This window comes from Centropristis striata, chromosome 14 (assembly GCF_030273125.1).
Source record: "Centropristis striata isolate RG_2023a ecotype Rhode Island chromosome 14, C.striata_1.0, whole genome shotgun sequence".
NCBI lineage: Eukaryota > Metazoa > Chordata > Actinopteri > Perciformes > Serranidae > Centropristis > Centropristis striata.
The window spans coordinates 12,763,793-12,788,571 of NC_081530.1; the positions used below are offsets into that span (position 1 = coordinate 12,763,793).

The window sequence follows — 24,779 nt, forward strand, 5'->3', positions numbered from 1 at the left end:
CTACATTTGGAATTTTTAAGCAACATGACATTTATAACTGTAAAGTATTGAAAATTAATATCTAGCAAGTGAAATTAGGTGATACATGAAAAATAGCTAAATAGCTAAATAACTCCTGTAATGGAAACTTCCAGTATAATAACATGAGCTTTATAGGGATGATGATGTGTAGAGAATGTAGATAATGGGATATGTGAAGAGTCAAAGCTCAACAGTGTGACTGTGGTAGTGACACAATCCATCAGCAGATGGCAACAAGGCAGCTTCCTGAGTTTCTGTCCACTCACTGCCACTCCCTGCAGGACTCAAACACCATCTGCAGCCGGCTCATGTTGCTCTGCAAACCACATTAGTGGTGAGTTCAGTTTATACAGTACAGTACAGTACAGTTTTATAAACGGAACATACTTCATTGAGCCTGAGCCTGCATTTAGCGCTGTTGAACACATGATAGAAATGCACCTGTGCAAATTGCATGCTTGTTGATATACTGAACATCTTCAGGTTATCCTTGTGACCTCTCGTATGCCCACATACTTCCAAGATCTGCAGGTGATGTCAATAATCTAAATCAGTGGTTCTCAACCTTTTTTCAGTGATGTAGCCCGTGTGAAATATTTTTTCAGCCAAGTACCAACCTAAAAAAAGGCTTAAAAACAAAGCGCTGTGCCATCAGTGTCTGATTTATTAAACTTTGGAACTGATAAACACATACAAAATTCAAACATTTGAAAAAAAAAATTTTCAAACATTTTAAATGTTAATAATCCATGACTAAATCTATTGCAAATATTTCTCATCACTAAAATGTAGTGATTCAAACTAATGTAGTAAAAACAGTGAGCATATAACCATTTAAAACTACAACTGCTACACTTCAACCACGACTCCATCTTTGAGTTTTCAAGTGATATGACAGGTTGGGTCCAACCATCCTGGTATGGGGGAGACTCTGGGTTTTTAGGATCATGAAATTGAATAGCCTACTGAATAAAAAAAATAATTTTATGAACTTATATGTGTATGTGAGTGACTGAGTGACTTACTGAGCGAGTGAGGGGCGGGGCTGCTGAGGCTGCTCGTCTGCTGTCCTCTTCTACATCTGCAGTGCGTGCCTGTTTTCAAACACGTTGTCATTGGCCTCATGAGGACAGTGCTTTGAACTTCACTCATTGCATTTCAAAGGTAATTATTAGGTCCATCACCAAATGGTGCATAACCACTATTGTTTCCCTAACTGGTAATCTCCACTGGGAGGCAGACATGAGCGGTGCATATACCCCTCCCCTTTGGCATGTCACAAGTGTGTTCATGTTGTAAAGTTTATTGAGTATGTGCTTATGTTGCTGGGGTTTATCTTTTTTTTTTTTCTCCTCCCCTCTCCTCAGGTTATGCTGTATTTCTTTTCTTTCATTCCTGTCCTGTCCACTCCTTTTTCATATTGTATGTATGTTATGTATATGTTTGGACGGGTTGATGGCTAATTTCCTTGTCCTAGTACTTGTTACTCTGTGTAATGACAATAAAGGAGATTTTGTTCTGATCTGATACTTCTTTTGTGCAATCCACACTGACTCCGTCTGCTGTCACGTTATCTGCATGGACATCTGTTTAAATCATACAAAATACCCGCTATATATGTGTTTTGAACGTATTGACATCTTGTTCATTGATAAATCAAGGCTCCTTGTCTGTGAGCTTACTCACTCACTCCTCATGCAGCTGGCTCATCTGGCTGGCTGACTGACTGATTCACTGAAAAGTTTTCATGTTGGCTTCATGGGAAGAAGTCAACAATGTTTGTATTGATTGATTTTATATCCATGCCCACTGTAGTGAGTGAATGGAATGTACATGTAGTGAAACTGGAACCAGAACAGACTGGGAGTGGTGAATGAAGGTAGATGTGGGTTAAAAATATAAATATCTGTGTGAGTTAAACAGCTCTCTGAAAAGAAAACAATTCACTAAAAGCCACATAAACAGACTTGGCCTAGTCCTAATCTCACAATGCATTTGGTCAATAACAAGAAAAGGCTCCGGGGTACCTTTAAGTTCTCGCTAGGCGTTAAACAAACTCGTTTATATGACATATTGTCCCACTGTGCCCCAAAGCAAGTGTTTTACCAGTTCCGAATGGAGTCCCTCCTGAAAGGCATTCATGCATTTGGTTGTGAATATATGAATTACAAAACTTGTTGTGTGAACCATTAAAAAAACATAAGTTTCAACCCATACACTCACATGTGTGCAGACACTTGTGCAATCAGTCTGGGAAGTGGATGTGGATTTGTAAAGGATACAAAAATAGACTTGTACACACATAAATGTATTATGAACACTAAAATAAATTCTATGTGATACTATATTAATGAAATTTAATATAGATGAATGCATTTATTTTCTTCTATGGAGTACAGACATATCTATATTTGATAATCTCAAATATAAAAGCAGCCCTTTATTTAGGAGTAAATCTGTAGGTATTCAGGGTCCAGTAAGGATTCTTAAAAATAAGTTTTTAAAATACACTTTGAAAGTAAATGTTGAGCCATTCCCGAGCCAAAAAGCAAGTCAAGCAGATGGATAACGTAGAGCCCAAATTAATATATTAAATAACAAATACACTACAAAAAAAATAAAACATGTTATTGTGGTTACAAAAGAAAGAAGGAAAAATATGGGCTGAAATATGTTCCATCAGAAACTGAATTTGAATTATTTATATTTGAATTGCTTAACTTTGAATAATTGCATTAAAAACCTGAATTTTAATCACATAATTTGAATTTGTGTTGTTCAATTTGAATGATTGCATTGAGAAACTGAATCTAAATTTGAAATTGAATTTATTAGTTTGGAACTGAACATTCAGTTCTCACAATTCAAATTCAGTTTGCAAAATTCAATTTCAGTTTTCTGCGACGAACATCCCGGTAGTTGAGGCAGAGCAATCGAGCGCAAAAAAGGGATGTGCTGATTGGCCGATATGGAGAGGTGCTATGGCAACCGGGTGGCAACAAATGTTACAAAAAACCCCCGGATCTGCTGATTGGCCGAAGAGGCGTTCTGTGTATCTGCGCTCGATTGCTCTGCCTCAACTACCCGGATACTCGTCTCAGAAAATTTAAATTGAATTTTGCGAACTGAATTTGAATTGTGAGAACTGAATGTTCAGTTCCAAACTATTGAATTAAATTTCAAATTACAATTCAGATTCAGTTGTTCAATGCAATGATTCAAACCGAACAATACAAATTTTTGTATTCTAAAAGTTTTTTAATGCAATTATTCAAGTTAAGTAATTTAAATTAAATATAAATAATTCAAATTCAGTTCCAGATGGCACATATTTCAGCCCATAGAAAAAGCCCTTAATAAATGACAACTATGCTGAAATTAAAAGAAAAAAAAAAAGTCAATTTAAAAGTAATTTAAAAGAAAGAAAGGTAAGAAAAGTAACACAATTGTAACAAAAAAAGAAAAGCACAAAACCAAATTCTCTCAAAACCATCTTTATTCTCAATAGCCAATTCACATTAGCTGCATTCATCGTCAGTCATGAGCATCGATATCATTTCCTCTCGAAGTCCTCATGCTCATGTCAAAGCACTGTCCGGATAATATTTCCGGGAAATGCCGAGTGCAAGACAGCAACCTTTGAACAGAATTTTCTCATCTTCTGCTCTGCTGCCACAGATTCACTCCTACACTTACACACACCTTATCTCACTCGGTTTTCCAGTATGTGTTGAACAGATGAGTTGAACAAGAAGACACTCAAACACACAAGGAGAGAATTCTGTGTTGACGGTGGATGACTTTTTCTCTGATGCTGGACCATAAATGTGTCCAGCTGTGCTGCTTTGTACTGACAGTGAAGTCATTTTTTTAAATAGTAGAACTAATGCTGCACTAATTTAAGTGTTTTTTTTTTTTTTAATGATTCATAACGTCTTGCTCATAGTTTTTTTTTTTTTGCAAAGATGTGGAAATGAGTTTAAGAGCAAGATACTGTTGATTTTTTTTTTACGCTATGCAAAACAATACCATGTTCATATTATGCTAACAACATCCGTAAAAAAAATCTGCAGTCTGAAAATATACATCCTTTTTCCTTTGTACTGTAAAATAGCTTTTCTATGGTGCAACTCTTGTTATCGGTTTGCAACTGAGTAACCTTAAGAATAACAACTCGTGGGAGAGATAATAACAGCGTACTGGCACCTCTTCAGGAACAGTAAACATCATCTGAACCAGCAGGCAGCACTGACTATGTTTACATGCACAAAATGCTCTACGCATTTGATAGTTCAAGTAATTATGTGTGACATGTAATAATTCAACATGTTCTCACGGCCATTAACTTCAGTTTGTACACAACCTACAAAAAAAACACAAAAATGAATATAATTAACTATAAGAGGCTATGGTTGTAATGCTTACCGGTACTCTAATTTGAATTTAGATTTTTAATGTATGTCGGCACTGTGATGTATTACTGTTTCAGTTTTAATTACATTTTGGGTACACTAATCTTCCATTTTATATGATTAATGAGTCGCATGACTGCCTGTAATAGGGCTGTACAGAATAGTTTAAAACTTAGAAGAATCCTTAAGGTTGGCATTCAAACCCTAGGCAAGGGTTTGTTTTTTTAAGGAGGCAATTTTTCCCATTTTTATTTTGCTAATTAAATGGTCAAATAATAGTAGCGAGGGACAGTGTAGGAAAACATGTAGGCGCATTTTTTTTGGTTTGCTTTTACACCTGACTCTGTGAATTAAGGATTAAATTAGCCCATTTAAACTGGGAAAGCATAACCACATTTCTACCATTAAAACCGGGGGCGCTGTTGCGTTATTCTACCATTAAAGCCGGGAAAGCGTATACGTTGTTTTGTAGTATTTGTTGTTTTTTCCAACTATTTTTCGGTCTCTTGGCCAATGAAATGCATCAGAATACATGTGGGAGTGTCGCAATGCAACACGTAGATTTTAAAAAAAACTTTATTGAAGGTTTGGACAAATAAACTCAACTTCTCATTAAAAGCCACATGTATAAGCTCTCAAATACTTTTTGAATTTCATTTCTATCTGCTACAGAGGCTATAAAATCTATTATTTAGTAAGCGTTGACACTTCTGTTGAATTTCCAGAAAAACTTCAGATTTTAGGGGGTAATTTTAAAATCACGAATAAGTTTTACCGGCATTTCTCCAGGCGTTTTAGGCCTAAAAGGGTTAGACCAGACCATGGTTGGTGATTGTTAGAACAGTGGAAAGACTAACCGAGACTGTTTTGATGAGTTTTATTTGACTCTGTTGAGTTTGAAGTGTATTTTACATTGTGTTAACAACTGAATAAAAAAAAAAAAATCAACATTTCAAGAAATTCTGTACAGGGGTCGCTTTAGTGACAAGCCCACAAAGAATCATCTCTAGCCACTTACAAGTCAACTGTACTGTAGCTCCTCCATCAGACAGCTAACAGACAGTGCTAGCAGCTAGCTGGTGAACATACTGAAGCACTTACAGCAGCAGTTTACGAGCCAGACATTTCTCTCAGAACAGAGATTGAGGGTAAGTAAAAATTAGACTTACATTCATCAGGTCACCAGAAACACAACTCCAAATTAATGCTAGCTCCACATCTGCAGGTGTGTAAATAGGCAATAGCTAACATGTTAGCGATATAACAACCTTATAAGGCCTCACTACGCCATATGAGTGTGATTTTCAGCCTGTTATGAAGCACTGACACTAAATGGCCAACTAAAACTGATAAATGCAGCTTTGAGGTTAGTGTGAAACAATTTGGTTAATGGTGAGGTAAGATTTTGGCCACTTTCTTTGCTATAAAAAAAACCCAACCTTGTTGAGCTAACAGTCCATTCCATTTAAATATCAAATAAAACTTATCAAATGAAAAGCATGGCTTGACAAGATGAAGCTGAAAAGTCATTATGACTAGAGAACACTGAGCTAATGTCTGACTCATTACTTTGTTTGGATTGGAAGTTGGATTTTTTTAAGTCTAATCTTTGAATCTTTAATTTTTGGTTGTCTCTTATACAAGATGTGATGAAATAGCCAGGTTATAATCTCACAAGGTACTCTGTGTAGAAAACTACAATGCAATCTATCTCAAATCTGTCAAGAATGACAATTAACCTTGTTAAGTTTGTACTAGGAGCCGGGGCTGGCTGCACAGGTAGGCTTCGGATATGACTTAAGTCACACCTTAGACTGATGATGATGTCTTAAATTTCTTGTTGATCCTAAAACATCACTGAGACGTAGTTGAAATTCTTTCTGCTCACTGCTCTTAAGACAGAAGGGAGAGATCTTGGTCCCACTAATCCTCTTGTCCATATTGGCCCTGTAGTGTTAGTTCTTCACTGCAAGTTCACTGAAGGAAATTAATGAAAATATTCTATAAGCCTTGCATCGCAACAGCTTAAGAAAAGCTAAGCAGAAGAGCGTGTTACAGAAAGCATCAGAGGATAAAAACGAAAAATCTGAAACCACCCTCCAGAGTGGAAAACTTGAATCTTCTCCGCCATAGCGTGTCCGTCTACACTGCCAAGACACAAAACTCTGCTCAGATCTGCTCACGTCACATACGCGTATACGTCACATACATGTGCCAGTACAGGGAAATAAACAAACGTGGGATTATTTCCATGCGTCTGACCTTCAAGCTGCTCTGGCAGCTCTAATGAACTTACAGGAGTCTTTCCACCAAATGTACAGGATATGTACAGATAATATTAGTGAACAGAGAAGGATCTAGAATTACCTCTATCACATTTTGGATGCACCAATTGGTTGTAGGCGAGCCAGACGGCTTTGGACGAGACCTGGGAGATCTAGTGGATGGTGGAGAACTTTGTGGAAGGAGTAGCTGATGAAAATGCGTTTCACCATGACACCTGGCATGGATACCCAATCCAATTCCACACACTTTTGCGTCACCGTATGCAGCAGATTTCCTCCCAAAAACGCTTGTCTAAACTCGGAATAAAAAGTGAAGACGAGACGCCACTTTTGCGTCTTCTATTCAGACTATCATCATGTAAACGTAGCCTAAGAAAAACACTTGGGATCATATAACCACGTCCATCGTATATGTCTTTAAACTTGGTGTAGTGAGTGTAGAGTTTTGCCCCTTGTTGGCAAAAAAAGTAAATAAATGCAGCTTTGAAATGAATCCATTTTTATTTTGTGCAATTCCCTTTACTCTCATTGTGGCCAATCCCTGTGAATTAACCCAGACATTTTTTTTAAACTCAGGAACTTTACCTACAGTCACCTTCAGGCCTGAAAAGTGAAGCCAATGCAGAAGTGCCTAAAATCTGCATTCTGTCTAATGGCCAGCAGGGGGCGACTTTCACGATTCCCCAGTGTGTTTTCAGCTCCTTAAAGTTAATTTTAACATTTATGTCGCTAAAAAACTCTTCTGTTCAATGTTTGGTTGGACTACAAGACACTCCAAAGAGTTGGCTGTTAATTTTGAATAACAATTGCTCCTTGCCAACCAAGCAAAAACTTGGCTACTTGCTGTGAAAAAAACAACAATAAAACGACGGCCAAAAATGCCAACCTTTAAAGGTAAGTGTGACATCACCATGACTGCATCGATCTGTATACAGTCTATGATCATCACTTTGGCCCAGTTTTGGACCCTGGGCTGTTGTTCTTCCTGCTCTTGACTATGTTTTGAAGCAGCAGCTATCAGAATGGAGGTGAAGTACCGATACCACTGGTCCAACACAACCTCCAAACTGCTACACAGCACATGTGAAATCAAGCAAGCAATTTAGCTGTTGTTGCTAGCATAGCATGGAGCTTTACATGGAATTTTCTGTAAATGTTTTTGACGTTTAAACAAAGTCATGCAGCCCAATTCCTGAGACGAGTCTGAGAATAAAGTTATTAAAAAAGAGGTAAGAGAGACAAAGTTAACAAGAGAGGTTTGTTTCATTGCACTTCAGTACTAAAGTAGAACTTGAAAAGGTCATGTAGCCGTACATCACCAGACAACCAGATGATGGTGTTGTCATCTCATTAAGCCTGAAAGGAAGTTTCTGTAGGTGTAATTTGCTGATGTCATTTGCTATTCTAATCCCCCCAGTTCTTCAGGTGCAATAGAAATGCAAACAGAAATGCACAAAGGGGACTTTAAGGTCCTCATTTAGTTCCTGAGTTTAGTTCCTGGAGTATTTGGTTGAAAAGAGCCATGAGACAAGCCTAAGAGCAGAATTAACTCAGTCTAGCATATGCATGTTTGTGCAACCAGCCCCGGTGGAGATAACTATCCCCATTTATTTAATGGTGTTTTCTTTTTGTGCATCTTGTCACTTCCTGTGGTGACACATTTTTGTTAAGTTTTTCCAGTAGTAACTAATGGGACATAATTTGATCTTAGCTGTATTTTGTCTACTCTGTTTACTAGTTTATTAATGGCATCAGGCAGGCTCAGTAACTGGGTATTAACAAACAACCTAATATGAAGACAAGCTTGAACTGGACTAATAACAACAGGGGTGCATGTAAACATGGCCAATGTTACTTTTCCAAATGGCTCTGGCTCAGCACGGCCCGGCCCTACATGTCAACCGGGTCGCCTGAGCCCGGGTGCCTACTCCCCCATCCATCTCTCTCCCTCTGATTGTCTGTGCATTTATTTTGAGTCTGTACAGTTTGCGAGGTGTGTGTGTGTGAGGTCCGGGTCATTCAAACACTGCAGCAAGTCTATTGCTTTGATAAAAGGCATCACTTCACAGAAAAAAGGAAAAAAAAACACAAGCTGCTTTGAGGAGTAGTGTGAAGCTTGAGAAAGCGAGATATACAGAGCAATTGTTTTGTCACATTGCAAACGACAATACCATAGAGAGGCTTTTAGAACAACAACAAAAAGAACATACCAGCTAAAATAAAAGAAAGGAAAGAGCGCTACGTTTTTCACAATCTCACCAGCTTTCTCAGTGTACCTTGCTGATGATGAATCATACTGCTTGTGGGCCAGTCAATGTTCACCTGGCCTCCCAATCCCACTGCTTGTTCACAGTGGTGGGGTCTGACCCATTTGTTGTTGAGGCACATGCATATATGTGCATGTGTACAGTATGTGTACAGGTGTACTGTATGTACTGTGTGCATGTTTGTGTGTTAGTGTATATGCATGCCATCATAAGAAGGTGGTGGGCTGTTATACAAACAGATATTGTTCATTTCTGCATGTTAATAACAAAACAGTTCCATCAGCCGCAGTCCCAACCCACCATAGCACCATGACGTCACTGTTCGAACATACAGTCCCTGTTTTCAGGGAGTTGTGAGTAAAAGGAAAAAAAACAGAGTTGAAATCATTCTATGTGGGACTAGTGAGGCAACATGGCCGAGATGAAACACATAAAACTCAAAACTGGTTTTACTGTAAAAGCTGCTAACAAGGAATAAATCACAAGTCAGAGGGACGACTCTGTGTGAGCGGCATGCACTAACTAGCATGACCAGTCAAGTCCAGCAGGGATTCAATACGGAGGGCATCAATCACTTGATTTTGGCACAGCATGTGGCATTGTTACACAAAAACGAGTACTATATGATTGTCTTTTCCTGACATCAGTGTCATTATGTGCTTTAGTTAGTCCTGACCAGTCTCTGGCAATGATGAACAGGCTTATTTTAAAGCTAATGCTGCGTTCCTTTCAATGTCGGAAGTCTGAATTTACAAGCTCAGTGTGTTTTCATGTTTTTTTTGGACATGAGCTATGACAGTATTAGGACCATGGATCAATATCTCCGCCATTCCAACTGTTGTCTTATAAATAATACATTTGTATCAGTTCTTGCCCTGCCTGACACCCTGAGGGCACCACAGTCCATAGACACTTTTAAAAAAGGACTAAAAACATTCCTTTTTAGTAAAACCTTTGGTTCCTCTCATCTAGATGGTTTTTATATTATGTATGTATGTTTTCTGTTTTTAGCTATTTTTTTTCCTTTTTTGTCCTTTTTATAATTAGACTGTTATGCTTTTTACTTGTAGCACTTTGAGATTTCCTGTAATGTAAAGTGCATTACAAATAAAATGTATTATTATTATTATTATTATTATTAGTTCTGCAACTAACTGTTATTTTCATTATCAATGAATCCACTGATTATTTTCTACATTAATCTGATCTAATTTGTTTTATGAAATGTCTGAAAAAAATGGTCAACCCAATTCTGACCAATCCAAAAATATTAAAATTAGCATTAACATAAGGCGTAGGATAAGAAACAGCTACAACTAGAGCAGGGGTCGGCAACCTTTACTAACAGAAGAGCCATTGTCGGCCAAAATAAGAAAAAACAGTCGGAATGGAGCCACAAACCTTATCTTGAGCCTTAGAATGGACATAAAACAGTCTACTAAGTCTAGATTAACATTAATAATAGGTCATAATGAGCATTTATTTATATGACTTGTCAGAATGCAGAATGAGAGGCTGGAAACTGAAGGAATATCTCAGGAGATTTGGAACTTAAAGATATAGCCTAGCAAGGAAAACTCAACTTGAAGTCGGCTAAATTTAGGTTTAGGTAAATTGAGGTTAGCTATGATGCACATATTAGTGGACTAAAATGTTTTTAAAACATTTTAACTGCCATGATAATATACACATATTTACGATTGAAGAATTCAAATTGCTTTGGGCCCACGCCAATTATAAATTAGATTAAAAATGTAAATAAATAAATGTTTAATTTTGCCACAGGTTGCCGACCTCTGAACTAGGGAGTTGTTGCTTGAAAAATGACTACAATTATTATTTTTCTGTCAATCAACAAATCGACATATTGTTGCAGCTCTGCATTTGTTGTATAAAATAACCCATAAACAATCTCCTTTATTAAAGGTTAAGTAACCTAAGTACTGTTTTGCTTAGAATTAAATCACATTTTTGTGTTATAGACATGCAATGTCAAACATAAACACTTGTCCCTGAAATGGTTTATCTTATTCCATTAGCATCCTCTTCTCCATTCAGCATCGTTGACAGCCAAGAGGCAGCCCTTTGAAATAGTATCTCCCATTCCTCCCTTATTATCTTCAGTAAACACTGTGACACATCTCTCATGAGTTGTGCTGCTGTGTGGACCTGTTCATTTCACAACTTGAAGATATGCTGTGGAAATTAAATGAGATTTTTAAATGGAGTGGATGTTTTTCTACAAATGTGAATATTCTCCTCGTTTAATTTACGAAGCTTTCTTTCATATGAGATATATTGTTTACATCCATTTGGCAGATACTTTCATCCTAAGCAGCTTAGAACTCATTAATTTCCAAAATAAATCTTAGAAATTTGACTTTCTTTTCAGAATTGAATGAATAAAAGTTGTTTTTTTCTTATATGTGGCTGTTGTTGTCTATGATATTGAGCAATTATCACTGGCCTTCACAATTCAGTATTCCACGTTTAGCTTTCTACAGTACAGGCAGGTATTGGGCAGAATTATGCTCATATATTACTGTTAAATGAGCTTGTGAGTTTTGAGGATTGTTATATTGTTGTGTAGTGTTAACAGTGTATGCTGCCATGAAGATGTCACATAAAGATCCTGCCCAGGTTTCTTTCTCAGAGTTCTGCCTTTAGTTGTCATTCTGTTACAAAATTCAGATTTTTCCGACACATCTTGAACGCAGCATTTCAACAAAGACTTACAAAGATCTGTAAGCTGTTGAGTGGGTTGCTGTTAACAGGTCAGGTCACAGTATGATGGTGAGGCACTGAACACTTCACCAGATGGATGACTGACTATATGACAGTTAATATACCAACAAATGGGTCCAATAAAGTCGCGCGGGTGGGAGAAGGCTAACGGATCGCTAACAATGTCTTATTTTGTGTATCAGAGCAGCCTTTTTACGTTTTTTAACATAAAGGAAGGAAAATACGGTAACACTTTACAATAACCCTCATTTATAAATGGAAATAAATGGTATAAACAGATTTATATATAGTTATTAATGTTTAATCATCATTTATAAACCATGTATAGGCCATTTAGAATTGTAAATACATAATTTATTAATGTTTAACTAACTACATCATTTATAAATGACAAATAGATGGTATATTAATGTAAGTTTATAGTTACTTTACCATAGTTTATCAATAATTTTGCACTAATTTTAACATTTTAACACCATATTAAGTATGTTATGGATTTTGAAATGATTCATAAACCTTTAAGAAACTGGTTTAAAACATTTAAAGATTAAATTTTGTATAGCACTTTGTAAATGGTTAATAATTGGTTTATAAACCATCTATAAACATCACTTAGTTGGTTATTGTGAAGTGTTACCGAAAATACAATATTTGCATGGTTTCTAATGAATAAACAAGTGTTGATAAAATCACCAATATGCCAACTATACAATCATCAACAAAAAAAAAAAACCTATGGTAAAATCCGAGGTGTCAGGTTATATCCACAACAATAACAACAGAACAAACCAAAAAAGAAGAACAAAATGTAATTCACATGTACCCGCACTATAAGGAATGGTTCCATCCAAAACTAGACCAGAGAGCTACTCCTACACTATGGAATGAAGTGACACTCAGTAGTGCTAATAGAAAGTTCATTGTGACGGGCCTTCTGCTGGTTCCACCCCTGAGACCACCAGGGTGCCCAGGCGCTGACGTATGCACACACATACATACACACATACATGCACGCGCACACACATACACTGAAATCCATTGGTCAGTCCTCGAAGACCTCCAGGAAGAGAGGAGGGAATAACTCAGTGGGACACTCCACTTTCATGTGAAGGAATCGGCTGGCGTGGCAGGCGCCGATCATCCGCAGGTCTGTCACCTTCATTAGCAGCTTGGGCCAAAAATGCGCCACTTTGTGTTTGCGGTAATTGATGTAATGTTCAAAGGCCAGCAGGAACTCCTCTTGGCAGCGCTCGATTCGCTCCACGCTACTCAGGCCCGGCCGATCTGAAGACAAAAACACATCGGAGGTGTTGTTAGGTGTCTAAAAACCACATTTAATACAATGTGGTTTTTCATAGCTCTGTTATGATAGCCAAACTAATTGCTGACATGTTGCAGCACAGTGCACTGTAAAAAAGAAACGGCAGCTGTGGTTGCCAGAACTTTACCGTAATAAATATGGTGCAACTTTTTCTAATATTACGGTAAAATGATATTTGCACTGTTGATTTCACGTTTAAGATTGCCATTTTATTCCAAATTTTACGATATAAATAAAAAGTTTTTCCATCCAAAGAAACGCTGTTCTGCCATATAATTGACAAGAAAATACTTCATAAATGCTGCATAAATTAAAGATTTTTACCGTAAAAAAATACGGTAGAACTTTTTCTAATATTACGGTAAAATGACATTAGCACTGTTGATTTCACGTTTAAGATTGCCATTTTATTCCAAATTTTACCGTAAAAAAAAAATGTAATCAAAAGAAACGCTGTTCTGCTATGTAATTGACAAGAAAATACTTCATAAATGCTGCATAAAATAAAAGATTTTACCATTAAATATTACAGTATATTTTTGTTAGAGATACGGTGTTTAGTACATTTAACAGTGGAGTAATGTACTTCAAAAAAAAAAAATATTGTTTTGGCTGATATATACATTTACAATGTTTCATTGTTACTGAAACTGAATTAACCCATTTCACATCATTTTACAGACTTTTACTGTCATGGTTTAGCAGTTTTTCACTGTAAAACCTACAGACATTTTTTACAGTGTGGGTCAAAGCTGAGCCAGGAGAGAAGTCTGTAAGCTACAATGAATGTTTACAATGTACAGTTTTGCTGTTCACCTTTTGTCTCCTGGACTAAATAAATTGGACTGAACTTGGAGTTTGTTGACAACCAGTCTGATCATCTGAAGACATCGTGTCTGTCAGGGTTAAAGAATAACTTAGATAATGTATTTTTATAGGTTAGTCCATTGTCCCCATCACTAGCAATAACATTGTACGTTAATTGTCTGTCTTGAATGCAGCAGCAAAGCTAATCATTGTTAGTCTAATGGCACAATAAACACAGGCAGTCAGGGTCACGCAGGTTAAAAAAAACAAGACAACAACAACCATCCCAGTTTTCATGAGTAATATGGTATTATAAACAACATTTTGGATAATTTTGCCTGATGTTGCTGTGTGTTATCACATCAATTACTGTGGTGAGTACATAGTTTTAACTGATAGAATGGAAAAGCCCCAGTTATAGAAATATAAGCCCAAATTGTAAACCACAATGAAACAACCTTAAAAAACTCTTTATTAAATCACGAAAAAAGGTCAAAATAACGAGAAAATAGTCGAAATAACGAGAAAAAAGTTGAAGTCACAAGAAAAAAGTCAAAATAACGAGAAAAAAGTCAAAATGATGAGAAAAAAGTTGAAGGCATGAGAAATAATTCAAAATGAGAAAAAAAGTCAAAATAACGAGAAAATAGTCAGAATAATGAGAAAAAAGTTGAAGTCACAAGAAAAAAGTCAAAATGATGAGAAAAAAGTTGAAGTCATGAGAAATAATTGAAAATAAGAAAAAAAGTCGAAATCACGACGTGATCAAGTAAAAGAGTAAGATGAAATTATATTATTCTATAATAGTAAGTCCAAAATACACACATCTTTGAATAGAGCTATTAAACACTTTTAACTTATAACAAAATCTATTTGAAAATGTTGTTTCACTGAAAACTAAATATAAAAGCTGAAAGAAGACAACAACTTTGTTGTTACTGCATTACTATTAGAACCTTTTACAGCAGAACCAGAGTGCAGTAGCTACGTTTTTGGGGTCAAAGGTCAAATAAATCATGATTTTTGAGTATAAAAATGACATCATCAATACATACAGTAGAAATAAGTCTCATATCACTTATCTACATATAACCCATTTGGCTGGCCAGTTAAAAAAAAAACATTAAAAAAACTTTAAAGCAGTTTTTCTCAGTTTTACCCTTTGAGCAGTTACTGCAGTTAGACTTTGTAGGGCAGTGTAGCTCAATCCAAAGATATTGGTTTTAAGCAACTTAGCCTTGGAAATGGTATTGATTGATCTCTTGTGGATACTGTGTGTCAGAAAACAAGACAGATGGGCATGTTAACCCCATGCCATGTCTATATGTACAGCACACAGCAGAACAGTATTGATCTTCAATGAGATGCAGAGCGTCACACAGAGAAATGGTGCTTGAGCTAAAACCAAGCTATTGGACAAAGCCCCTCACAATGATCATGGTGATTAATTGATTGAACTGTAATGTTGTATGGATTTCATGTCTGTTCACACAATCTGTGCAAAAGGGGACAAAGCATTACCAAGGAAATTACAACCAACCAACCGTTCTTAAGAAGACACGTCTTCTTAAAACCAAGGTTATTATAGTTAACGAAAACTAACGAAATAGCGTAAACTAGAATTGAAAAAACATTTTCGTTAACTGAAAATAAAAATAAAAACGAGAGTTTAAAAAAAAAAAAACGAAAACGAACTGAAACTGTATTTTGTGGTTACAAAACTAACTAAAACTAACTAAAATTATAGTGAAAATGTCCTTCGTTTATGTCTTTGTCAACTTTTTTCATACGTAAAACTTTTTGGTTGATATGAAATCTATTTCATCTATCTGGGTTTATGACTAAATAAACTTATTGGGGCTGAGATGGATAATAAAAGGAAATAAAGGCAACATTTATTGAGACTTTTTTGAATCTCGCACCCAACAAATACCCCATTACAAAAAACTAAAACTAAAACTAAAAAACTAAACTAAAACTAAGCATTTTCAAAAAAATAAAAACTAATTAGAACTAGCAAACTCGCCTGGTTGTTGTTACCGGAAAAGGGTAAATGTAATTTTGTGTCTTATTTTTAGTAATTTTGTTTCTTTTTAAAAAATATTTTTTTGTCTTTTTTTGGTAATTTTGTGTCCTTTTTTTTTTTTTTTTTTTTAGCAATTTTGTGTATTTTTTTTGTAATTTTTTGTCATTTTTTTAGTAATTTTGTGTATTTTTTAAGTAATTTATTTTTTTTCCTGTCATTTTTTTTTTTTTTTAGTAATTTTGTGTCTTTTTTAGTTCATTTTGATACTGCCTCCAGCGGCCCCCAGGTAATTTGAGTTTGAGACCCCTGCTTTAGATAGAAGTGACATGTGTGTTTCCTTTTCTTTCCGTATGTACAACCCCTAATAAACTATACCTTTTGTGCTCTCTAAAATTCACACATCTTTACTGTACTAACAGCATTGCTTTGTAAAGCGGTGTTCAGTAGTGCGGCGGTGCTTACCGGATGATAGCAGGATGACAGCCTGTAGAAGAGCCACCTCAGAGTCGTCCAAGTTAAAGGAGGACAGCGACACGCCAAGGTCAAAGATGGCATCCGAAACTACACCCAAGCCCCCGTTCTTAAGCTGACCCCTCGTGACCGCCATCTCGCCATTCAGTGTGAGGGTCTCACTCTCCGGATCATAGCGAACAGCAGCTCGCAGTGACATGATCTCCATGCAGCAGCCTTTCAACAGGATGATCTGGTCTTCACAAGGCAGCTGAGGAAAAGTAGAAAAAGATTAGTATTGTTAGTAGAAGCACGGCTAAACTAATGTTAGCATGTGCTTATTTGTGAACAGCTGACAATTCAAGCTAACTATTGCAATTAGCTAATCATAGCAGATAAAAACCTTTACGACAAACAGATTCAAAAACAGTTTCTTCCCAAAAGCAATAACCACCTTGAACCTTCATATGCACTGATTTGGATATGGACTTTCTTACTGTGCAATACTTTTAACCCTCTGAAATCTTCGGCTATGTCTGTTAAAAAAATATGTTCAAAAATCTTTACCATGCCATGTTGGTATCAGTTTTTTCAGCGTTACCTCACCTATATGTCCTGATAATTCATTTTAAACTTTGACCTACAAAATTTTGAAACCAAAAGAAACAAAGAAAAACATAAAATCTGATCTTGAAAATTATGTTTCAAAACACAGAATTTAAAATATTGCAAATATGAACACATGTTGCATATTTAACATAGCCTATAACAGGTAAAATGAGGATAATATCTAGTTCAATATTTTATACTAAATATATATGACAATATCTCCAGTTTTACGTGACTGAATATCATCAAAAAAAAAAATCTGGCATGGAGTTTCAATATATTTATGAACACTGCATAGCATCATATCTGCTTCTGGCAAATTGAAGACTGTGCACCTTACCTTCCTTTCTTGCCTATGTTTACATTATATCGTATATATATTTTTTTACATTTAATTGCCTATGAATGTTTATGTTTTTATTGTATATTTTTATATTTCATATATATTTTATTTATTGTCGCACTGCTTTTTGCAGTCAGCTTTCAAATCTCATTGTACATGCTTATAGTGACAATAAAGGCATTCTATTCTTCTATTCTATTCTTAAAGTCACTACATTTATACATCCAGCATTAAGCAGCAGCTTAGTTAGACTGAGCTAACTATCTGCTAGCTTGCTTGTCTGCTGGCTAAATGAACAATACGGTATAAGTAGGAATGTGTTCATGTAAAAACTACTATCAACGCACTAATAATTAGCTCTGAAAGCATGACTGATATTTCATTGTTAGTAAATCACAAAATAATACGAACAACCCAAAGTCATGAATGAGGTCTCTTTCTTAAACTTAACACTGCATTTAGTTATTTTCATTGCAATGGAGAAACCTGATCTCACATAGTAATATTTACATAGTAATATGAAGTTGCTTCAATCTCATAAAACCACATTTTGTGGTGGTGGCACATAATATGTTAAAATGACATGCCATTTAATTTGATTTATATAGGCCAGAATCACAAATTTCCCTGATAATTTGTAATATTTTCTGAAAGGAATCTTTCAAGAAACAATTCAATTAAAGCCTGATGGATGCTGCTGATCATTTTACTGTTTTATTGTCTTTTACATTTACATTTTTACATCTTTAATTTACTGTTTTAGTCACACTTTATTACCCTGCTTTAACAAGTGTAATAAAAAAAAAAAGCAATACATATCAATTTGAATTATTACATAAACAAAAATCACATGTTAATTATTGTCTGACTGGCTGTTGCCAATACATCTGAGATAAAGTAATACAGACTAATTCTATTGGTGGCTTTCCAGTGAATCCACTGACTGCAGCATTAGAAACTCCAACAGGTGTCGACTCAAAGAAAGGATTGTGAACTCTCTATTCTCTAATTACATGAAACAAATATGCAAGCACACTTACCTCACAAAACATAGGCAGTTTTTTGGCAAAGTCCACCACTCGGGTTATGGCAGGGGTGATAATTTTTGTAAACTGACCGAAGGCTTCTATATCCACTTTGTTTCCTTCAGGCGTATTGACCATGGAAGCTTGACCAATATCCTCAGGCTGAAAGAACAAAAAGAAGGTCGGTGTCAGTGTGAACCGTCTCTAAGAGAAATAAAACTGCTTATAGAAACTGAGTTAACTTAACACTATATACTTAACACACTACTAACACATATGATAAGATAAAAACTTAAAGACTAAGTGAAGTGGTTTACTTTGGATTTAGTTTATTATGCCTGTCCAATATGATGTAAAGATGTGAATGTAGTGCTCCCTTTTCCATTGCCTAAATATGTTTTGGTAACACTTTACAATAACCAACTAAGTGATGTTTATAGATGGCTTATAAACCAATTATTAACCATTTACAAAGTGCTATACAAATTTAATCTTTAAATGTTTGCAATCAATTTCTTAAAAGTAAATGAATCATTTCAAAATCATTAACATACTTAATATGGTGTTACACATGTTATAATGAGTGCAACTAAAACGATTGATAAACTATTAATTATAATTGAATTGTTTGTTAATGGTAAAGTAACTATAAACTTACATTAATATGTCATCTAGTTGTCATTTATAAATGATGTAGTTAGTTGAACATTAATAATTTATGTATTTACCATTCTAAATGGCCTATATACGGTTTATAAATGATGATTTAACATTAATAAACTATCTGTTTACTATTTATAAATGAGGGTTATTGTAAAGTATTACCTATGTTTTGCATGTAAATGTTAACTACAAACAGTATGAAACCAACAAGTTCTCCAACCTCAACGACAGAAGAGGTCGTGTATCAGTACCACCCGTTACGACTCGTACATTTGTATTGCGGCCCGCGGTACAGCGGCATGTTCTAAAAATAGCACACACGTCGCGGTTGTAAAAAAGGCTGCAGTTTCTGTGAATTTATGCTCCAAAACCACTGACCTAGGTTTAGGGCAAAAAACTTCCTGGTACACTGTAAAAAAAAGAAAATGTTGTTTTTACAGTAAAAAAACGACAGCTGTGGTTGACAGAAGTTTACCGTAATAAATACGGTGCAACTTTTTAAAAAATATTACAGTAAAAGGATATTAGCACTGTTGATTTCACGTTCAAGATTGTCATTTTAGTCCATATTTTACCATTAAAAAAATAAGTTTTTCCATCAAAAGAAACGCTGTTCTGCCATATAATTGACAAGAAAATACTAAATTCAAGATTTTACCAAGAAATATTACAGTATATTTTTGTTAGAGATATGGTGTTTAGTACATTTAACAGTGAAATAAATAAATAAATAAATACAAAAATTACAGTGATGGCTTATATATATATATATATATATATATATATATATATATATATATATATATATATATATATATTTATATATAATTACATTGCAAGTGTATTTTACAGTGGAGTGATGTATTTAAAATAAAGATAAAAAATACTGTTTTGGCTGACATATACATTTACGGTGTTTCATTGTTATTGAAACTGAATTAACCCATTTATCATTTTACGTCTTTTACTGTCATGGTTCAGCAGTTTTTCACCATAAAATCTACAAACATTTTTTACAGTGTAAAGCGTTATAGAAGACAGTTTAAAAAGTAAATAAATGTAAGTAAACGTTGAAAGTGAAGTAGTTAGAAGTGTCACGAGAGTACGGCAAAAATGTAAGTTATGTTAAAAAATGTGATTCGCGTAACTTACGTTAAAAATCGCTCACTTTTGTTTTCACATCGTATGCGAACCCCAGTCTCCTGGGTGAAAGTCTGCCATTTGTTCAATCTATCCGCCACCCCAGCTTTCTACTGAAGGCGTAAATTTGCAATTTTAACTTCGCTTCACTGTCAGTCACTACTATGTCATGCAAGATGGCGGCTGAAGCATTGCAGCGGACGCTTCAATACGTCAATATCGCTCGTATTTCGCTGCCTGTACACACGACCTCCATTGGCGTTTTTGAGGGGAGAACTAGCTGTATGAAACACATGTAAGAAGACATTGCCATAAAAATATGTCCGTACCTTAGTTTCCTTCACCCCCGCTGCACTCTGGTCAGAAGTATAGAATAAATTACATGTTATTTCATTAAGAAGCATAGCTTCCTCGACCTGTTGGATAATCAACAGGAATCGTGAACTTTCAATGAAGAACCCGTGGCAAGGCAACTAAAAAGAAAACAAGTTAAAACTGAAGACAGATGAAAGAGTGTGCAGATAGAAAACAGGTGAGGACAGAAATCCAAAATGGGTTTCTATGGTGAGATTCAGGCTCAGGACCCCAACTTCAAACAGGTCCTCGGAAACAGTCAACGACTCGGAAATTTAGAATTCCATAGTAAATAATGGACGAGTAATTCGATCAAACCCCATAGCCATGACGGGACACTTATCACAACATTAATCATTCAAAGCTTGAATCAATTTTTACTCATTTTTACAAACGTTTCCAAATTAATTTTTCTCATGTTTTTCTATGATGTGAACGCTACTGTACAGTACAGTTTGGATAAAAACCACAAGGTAACACGATGAAAGAGTAGTGAAATAGATTCCGTTATATATTCTTGCTAATTGTACGCAAAGCAAATTTCCCGAGCTAATTTCTTTTTCCTTAGTCCGCTCAAAAAATCAGGATATTCTGCAAATTGGTGTTCTTTCTGATCGTGCCATAGAAACCCAAATTAAAGTCAACAGCTGAGACGAACTTTCAATCTGGACAGAGCGATTAGACTTTACAGAAAAGAAAAACGAAATTAGTCAAAAAAAGGGTGAGGTGTGAAATCAAAAGCTACAAACAGAAAGAGAGGAAAAATGAAACGGCACAAAAAAAGCAAGTTATTAGTATTAGTGATTAAGGATCGTTGCTTGGTATGGCATAGAAAAGACAAGAATAAGATGTTCCAATATAAATTAGTGCTGCTGCGTTGAGGAACACACTTTTCTCCATCGTCCAGCTAATTCTCCCCACTCTACAAGGAGATACAAAAAAACACATGGACATATTACCACAGGGAACAGTGGAACAGTGGTTGTGGTGGAAGTGGAGGAGACAGGGGTGTGATGTGGAAGGGGTCTGTGAAGGGTGGGAGGGGGGGGGGGGGGGGGGGGGGGGTGGTTGGATAAGGCAGGTAATCAATACTATGAAGGCTCTGGTCAGGAGGGAGGGAGGGAGGAGGGTATCTCACCAGGAATTTCCGCTTCTGCTTCCAGTGGTTGCCTTGTGCATTTGTGGCCATATGGGCGTCAGTCACCATACGGATGAGGTCCCACTCCTCCTGGGTGGGCTCCAGTCGGTCCCACACCGTCTTCTGCAGCTCCTCCTTCCGACGGCGCTCCCGGTTCTCCTCGATCAGCTTCCGCTTGGCCAGCCTCTTGCTGTCATCCAACACCACTGGGGGGGGGGGGAGGGAGGGGGCACGAGCAGAGGAAGAAAAAGGGAGACATGGAGAGTGGACGGAATGGGGAGGAGGAGGAATAATAAACAATAAATTGGTAATAAATTGGTGCAAAGGAGGAACAATATAATGGACACAATAGTCTCAATTAGTTCATTACTTCTTGCTCAGTGACTCTTAACTGTTCTACTTTTGTGTTGAGTTGAGTCTGATATAATTAATTTCATTAATCAAGGATTCCAGTGAACTACAATAGTTTTTATGGTAAAGAGAGTATGAATATGCCCATAGAGACATAAGCCACTGGGTGATTCTCATAAAGCCAGTCTAAGCTATGTCTGTGAAGATTATAAGAACATACTTTATTAAACTAAATATATTTCACTATGAATGAGCACTATAGCCATAATGAGGCACATTTTCTATATTTTTAAACATATTTTTGATTCACAAATTCATTATTGTAAGGCGTCCAGATAAAAATGTCATGGTTTCCCCACATTGTATACAATAAATATTTAATAAACTTCATAAAAATAAATATGCATTTGTTCAAAAATTTATAATTTAACAGAATATAATCAAACATAATGGTTTTAACAACATATAAAGAACAAAATCTGAATGAAAATTGATGAGAAAAAATGGTTAAAAAAACTTTTGTTGTTTTTTTTATTTTAAAATGTGTTACGGTAATGAATTTTGCTCACAGTGTCTCTAAAAATGTCAGAAAATACCTTAAATCTTTTAAAAATGGATTAAAAATTCATTTTAAACAGTGACTTAAGATTGTATATGTTATAAAGGGTCAAAGAAAATATGTATTCAATGCTGTTGGGTTTTTGCTATGAGCTGTACCATGTTCATGAGAATCACCCACTACTGTAGCAGAATACTCCTCTCTACTCACTTGCAACTAGGCAACAACAATTGACTATTTTCATTATTGATTAATGTGCAGATCTCTTAAATTGATCAGTTAATAATTTTGCCATTAAAATGTCCGAAAAGTGTGAGAAATGCATATCACATCTTTCTCGTTGCTTGTTTTATCTGAATAAGTCCAAAATATTTACACGATTGCCCATAAAGTTGGAATATATATCTATAAATTATTATTCCAACTTTATTGGGCGACCGTGCATTTAATTTTTGTACAGAGCAGAGAAAAACACCAAAAATATTTGAATCCAAAAATTAATCAATTGTCACAAAAGTTATGTTCATCCACAAAGAAACTAACAAATTGTTAACCAGGTTAAAACAATAACTTTGAATGACATTTTTAAATGAAATTTCAAAGATCAAATATGTTCATCTAACTTGTTAATTCAATTGGAATAATCTTGATTAACTTGAATGTGATTTGTGCCGATATAACACACACACACACACACACACATATATACACACTCAAGGCTAACTTGAATGTGATTTGTGCCGATATATCTAATAACACATACACACACACACACACACACACACACAAACACACACAAACACACACACACACACACACACACACACACACACACACATACACACACACACACACTCAAGGCTAACTTGAATGTGATTTGTGCCGATATGTCTATATAACACATACACACACACACACACACACACACACACAGAAGCTGAGATAATTGACTATCTCAGCCTGTAGAAACTTACAGTCGGTTGCCATTCCCACTGCAATGCACTTTTTGAAGCGACATTCCTGGCACTGGTTTCTGGTCACTTTGTCGATGACACATTTCGCCTCGTACTTACAAGCGTAAGTCGGGTTGAGATTCTTCTGGATTGTCCGCCTGAAGAAACCCTTGAGAGCAGACAGGCATATACTCAAAAAGGCCTTCAAAATGCACGTAATTTGCTGAAAATAGGGCTGGGCAATATTTTAATATTATATTGATTTTGTAATAGAATATTATCATCTAGATTCTAGAGTAGATAAATGTTGGGTACCGTAGTATAGCAAAAGTGTTGCTTTTTCCTGGTTTTAAAGGCTACACTGCAAAAAAGGTGTGTCTAAATCTGAGGCAAATGATCTTGCTGCATGGACAGATAATTTCACTTGACAAGATTTCTGAAATTAAGATTGTTAAATCTGGAAATAAGCATGTTTAATGCTTAAAACAAGAAATTAACTATTAAAACAAGATAGATTATGTAACACTTCTAAATCTAAAGTTATTTTTATCTTGGTAAGAAACAAATAATTGTCAGCTCACTCTGCTCGGGCCAGTTCATCACTGCTTGCAGCTTTAATTGAGTTTGTTTTAAGAGTTAATTTCTTATTTTAAGCGTTCCACATGCTTATTTCTAGATATAATAATCTTAATTTAAGAAATCTTGTCAAGTGAAATCATCTGTCCATGCAACAAGATCATTTCCCTCAGATTTTGTGTTTTTTTTATCTTGTTTTTAGAAACCCCTTTTTTGCAGTGTACATTACAGTAAAGTGATGATTTTCTGAACTTACCAAACTGTACTATTATTTGCATTCATCCACTTGGTCATTATATCGACATGACTGATGATTAAAAAAAAATCTCATTGTGTCAATATTTTGTGAAAGAACCAATAGCTAACCCCGCAATATTGTTACAATATCGAGGTATTTGGTCAAAAACACTGCAACATTTGATTTTCTCTGATCGCCCAGCCCTCGCTGAAAACTGTTGAGACTTGTTTGTGTTACCTTGCAACCTTCACAGGTAATGCAGCGATAGTGATAGCCTGTGGCTTTGTCCCCGCACACTACACATAGCTCATCCTTGTCCAGGTAACTTGGAATGTACCCTGTAGAGAAGAAAAAATGGTTAATATCTGATTTTATTGTGGGGGAAACAAAGATCACTGGATTTTTTTAGTCTGAAGTCTGAATTTTTCATGACTGGTGTGGTTTTTGATTCACCAAACTGATAAATAAAGAAGTGCATTTAATAATAACATCATTT

The 24,779-nt window shown here is 35.6% G+C and overlaps 1 protein-coding gene across 8 annotated transcripts in view; it reads right to left on the reverse strand.

Annotated features, from left to right (window-relative positions):
* Positions 1-3,499: 3,499 nt before the first annotated feature.
* The window catches only part of thrb (thyroid hormone receptor beta), a 190,309-nt gene continuing 169,029 nt past the window's right edge, over positions 3,500-24,779 (reverse strand). For 6 of the 8 annotated variants that reach the window (XM_059349202.1, XM_059349199.1, XM_059349198.1 and 3 more), the window contains 7 exons: positions 24,521-24,621; positions 23,491-23,638; positions 21,607-21,812; positions 20,444-20,530; positions 18,327-18,473; positions 16,347-16,605; positions 3,500-13,014 (listed from right to left, as the gene is read on the reverse strand). In XM_059349202.1, the coding sequence (XP_059205185.1) occupies positions 12,773-13,014; positions 16,347-16,605; positions 18,327-18,473; positions 20,444-20,530; positions 21,607-21,812; positions 23,491-23,638; positions 24,521-24,621 (1,190 nt within the window). In that variant the 3' untranslated portion in view covers positions 3,500-12,772. The remainder of the gene's footprint in view (positions 13,015-16,346; positions 16,606-18,326; positions 18,474-20,443; positions 20,531-21,606; positions 21,813-23,490; positions 23,639-24,520; positions 24,622-24,779) is intronic. The other 2 variants (XM_059349203.1, XM_059349205.1) reach the window with 1 other exon arrangement.